This window comes from Condylostylus longicornis, unplaced genomic scaffold, assembly GCF_029603195.1.
Source record: "Condylostylus longicornis isolate FDR11 unplaced genomic scaffold, ASM2960319v2 ptg000004l, whole genome shotgun sequence".
Taxonomy (NCBI): domain Eukaryota; kingdom Metazoa; phylum Arthropoda; class Insecta; order Diptera; family Dolichopodidae; genus Condylostylus; species Condylostylus longicornis.
In genome coordinates this window covers 14,345,600-14,348,632 of record NW_026577973.1, presented here as the reverse complement: position 1 = coordinate 14,348,632, position 3,033 = coordinate 14,345,600, and the positions used below count along the sequence as shown (strand labels likewise).

The following is a 3,033-nucleotide window of genomic DNA, read 5'->3' as shown; positions in this document are numbered from 1 at the left end:
TTTTTTATTCGCGTTTAGTGTTGCCATATTAAATATAAAAAAATTGGGTAAAATGCTATTAAAAATTATAGGTAAAATTCAAATTAGTAGTTAGCGTAATTTGGAAAATTTCAACGTAGCAAATATAACTAATATAATATTATTTTAAGGTTTTTAGTATATTTATATTTCATTGTTTTATAATAATACGTTAATTTCTTAAAGCCCTTAATTAATGATTAAAAAAATAAAGTCTGATTTATACCTACGAAATTTCATGTCGCGAAATCCCCAGCACCTTATTCCCTTCCACAATTTTTCGTTTCTCACATAAAAAATTTATTCGATAAAAAAAACGGAAAAAATGTAAAATCTAACCAAAGCAGGCAACCATATAACTTTTTAGCTTTACAACTCTTTAATTGTTCCATAATTCTCTTGTATTCCATAGGTTTATATTGCAACCGTTCGATCGCATTCGATTTTGATTGTTTAAAAGTATAATTTTTTACAAACTGCTAGTTATTTTTAGATAACGCAATCTGATTGCATTGATGCCAAGGTTTATTTACTACTTACTTAGATGTGCGCGCAACAATTTTACAATCAACCAGTAATTGCAAAACTAAAAAATGCATATCCGTCTGGTGCCCAAAATTTTAAACAGATTTATCTTCAATTATCATCTAACTTTTCGTTTATGATGAAATTTTTGTGTTCGAGAATAGGATTGATATTATTTTTGTATGTGATTTTGCATAAGTAAATTTTAAGTATATTTAAACATTTTTTAATGGGTAATACAAATTACTTTTAAAAACTATTTCCTTCTTTAAAACAAATTATTATTATATTAAATTGTAATGTAACTTTCATTTAAACTATATATAAAATGTCAAAGAGATATTTAAAAAGAGCAAGAAAAACAATTAAACGTTTTCTGCTTAAGCGGTCAGTTTGTTTTTTTAAGTTTCCGGTTTTGACATTTCAGAATGAAATATGTCAAATAGTTAAATAAATTACTTGTAGTTTAAATGTCATTTAACTTTGTTGATCACTGAATGAAATTCGTTTTTCGTAAAATTCGATGATAATGAAACTTCCATATAAATATTTTATAAAAAATATAAAAATGCCAAAAATATCAAGTAAATATTTTATATTTTGTATAATATTATCTTTTTCATATAGTATAAGTGCCATGAATTCGGATGACTATTTCAAGCGTGAATTCTCATTAATTAAACCTTATCTAGGTAAGATTAGTATAAGTATATTTTTTGAAATTTTATTAAATACATATATTTTTGATTGAGGTGGTGGTTTAAATCTACCTTACTGGGATTTTTTGGGTCATACAATGGTTACTACAAACTATATCAGGCTGACGCCAGATTTACAATCAAAGTCCGGGGCAATTTGGAACACTTCGGTAAATATGAGCATTAGCTTGATTATAAGTACATACATACATATTTTTTCATATTTCTAAAACAACGTTCTTATTCTGTAATAGCCTTGTATGTCAAGAAATTGGGAAATCCAAGTAACATTTAAGGTTCATGGCAAAGGTACGGAATTGTATGGAGATGGAATGGCAATATGGTACGCAAAAGATCGAATGGTACCAGGAGATGTTTTCGGCAGTAAAGATTTATTTAGTGGATTAGCAATTATTTTAGATACATATAGTAATCATAACGGTCCACATAATGTAAAATATTTTAAAAATAATTTTCAATTTTTATTGTTAATTAAATACAATTAATTTTAGCATCAACATCCATATATCAGTGGGATGGTAAATAATGGTTCTCTAAGTTACGATCACGATAGAGATGGAACACATACTCAAATAGATGGATGTGAAGCTCGTTTTCGTAATGCTAATTATGAAACACATCTTAGTATTCGCTACGAAAATGATGTTTTACACGTATCAACTGATTTCGAAAATAAAAATGAATGGAAAAACTGTTTTTCCGTTAATGGTATAGAGTTACCAACTGGTTATTATTTTGGAGTTTCAGCAACAACGGGAGATCTATCAGACAATCATGATCTCCATTCGTTTAAATTTTATGATTTAGATACTAACTTTCCTGTAGGTCTTCATATCCTTACAATTCTAATCTAATAAATTTAAAAACAATTTTTTTTTAAATATTTTAGTATGAAAAAGCTCTTGAACGAACGAAAATTATTCCCAAATCAGCTACATTTGAACCACCGAGGGAACGACATGAAGATCCCAAGCCAAGCATGTCGAATGCAAAAATATTTTTCTTACTATTATTTGGAATGTTAGCAGCAGTTGCCATTACAGTTTTTATTATTTCGTACTATAGGGAAAAAAATGCTAAAAAACGGTTTTATTAATTTAAAACAATTCAAATTATTTTGTTTTTTTTATAAACTTTAATTATTATGAATTATTTTATATTTGGGTTTGCGTAACAAAAATTTTCACATCTTATAGTTGCAAAAGTTACTATAAATTTTTTTTTTTTTAAATAAAAAAAATTAAACTTATAGTTTTTTCGTGATATGAACAAGTCATTTAAGTCTGATTTCGTTACTAACATAAATTTAAAGATTATTTAAGAGCATGAGTTACATAGTTAGTATATCTTATTAATTTTGGCTGACTAAGAGCAAATTATATCACAAAATATTTTATAACACATAATTTAAAAAAAATTATAAAAAATTATTTATTTAATAAGTAAGCGCCGTCAGTAGGTTTGGAGGATTTCTCTAATAATGGCAACTTCTTAAGTTAGAAAAAATCTATTTTGAAATAAAAAAAAAAGTTAAATAAAATATTACGTTTCTTTTTATTTGAAATTCACAGTTACATTTTTGTTTGTTTCAAGTTCATATTTCATTCCTTTTTATTTCAAATGAAAGAGTCTAGTTGAAAAAGAACACTGAATAAATAAAAAGATTAATTCCAGCACTTGAGAGGCAGTATTTTAGAAAAATATTGAAATACAAATACATATTCTTCATTTGGTTTATGATTTAATTTTAATTGCAGATATTCTTTTTAAA

General features: G+C 25.8%; 1 protein-coding gene across 1 annotated transcript; it reads left to right on the top strand.

The window, feature by feature from the left end:
* Positions 1–1,024: 1,024 nt before the first annotated feature.
* On the top strand, positions 1,025–3,031 carry LOC129614146 (vesicular integral-membrane protein VIP36). Its single transcript, XM_055528565.1, has 5 exons — positions 1,025–1,235; positions 1,296–1,411; positions 1,496–1,693; positions 1,754–2,083; positions 2,152–3,031. Exons 1-5 carry the CDS (start codon positions 1,067–1,069, stop codon positions 2,356–2,358), a joined length of 1,020 nt encoding a protein of 339 aa, XP_055384540.1. The 5' UTR covers positions 1,025–1,066; the 3' UTR covers positions 2,359–3,031.
* The last annotated feature ends 2 nt before the right edge of the window (positions 3,032–3,033 follow it).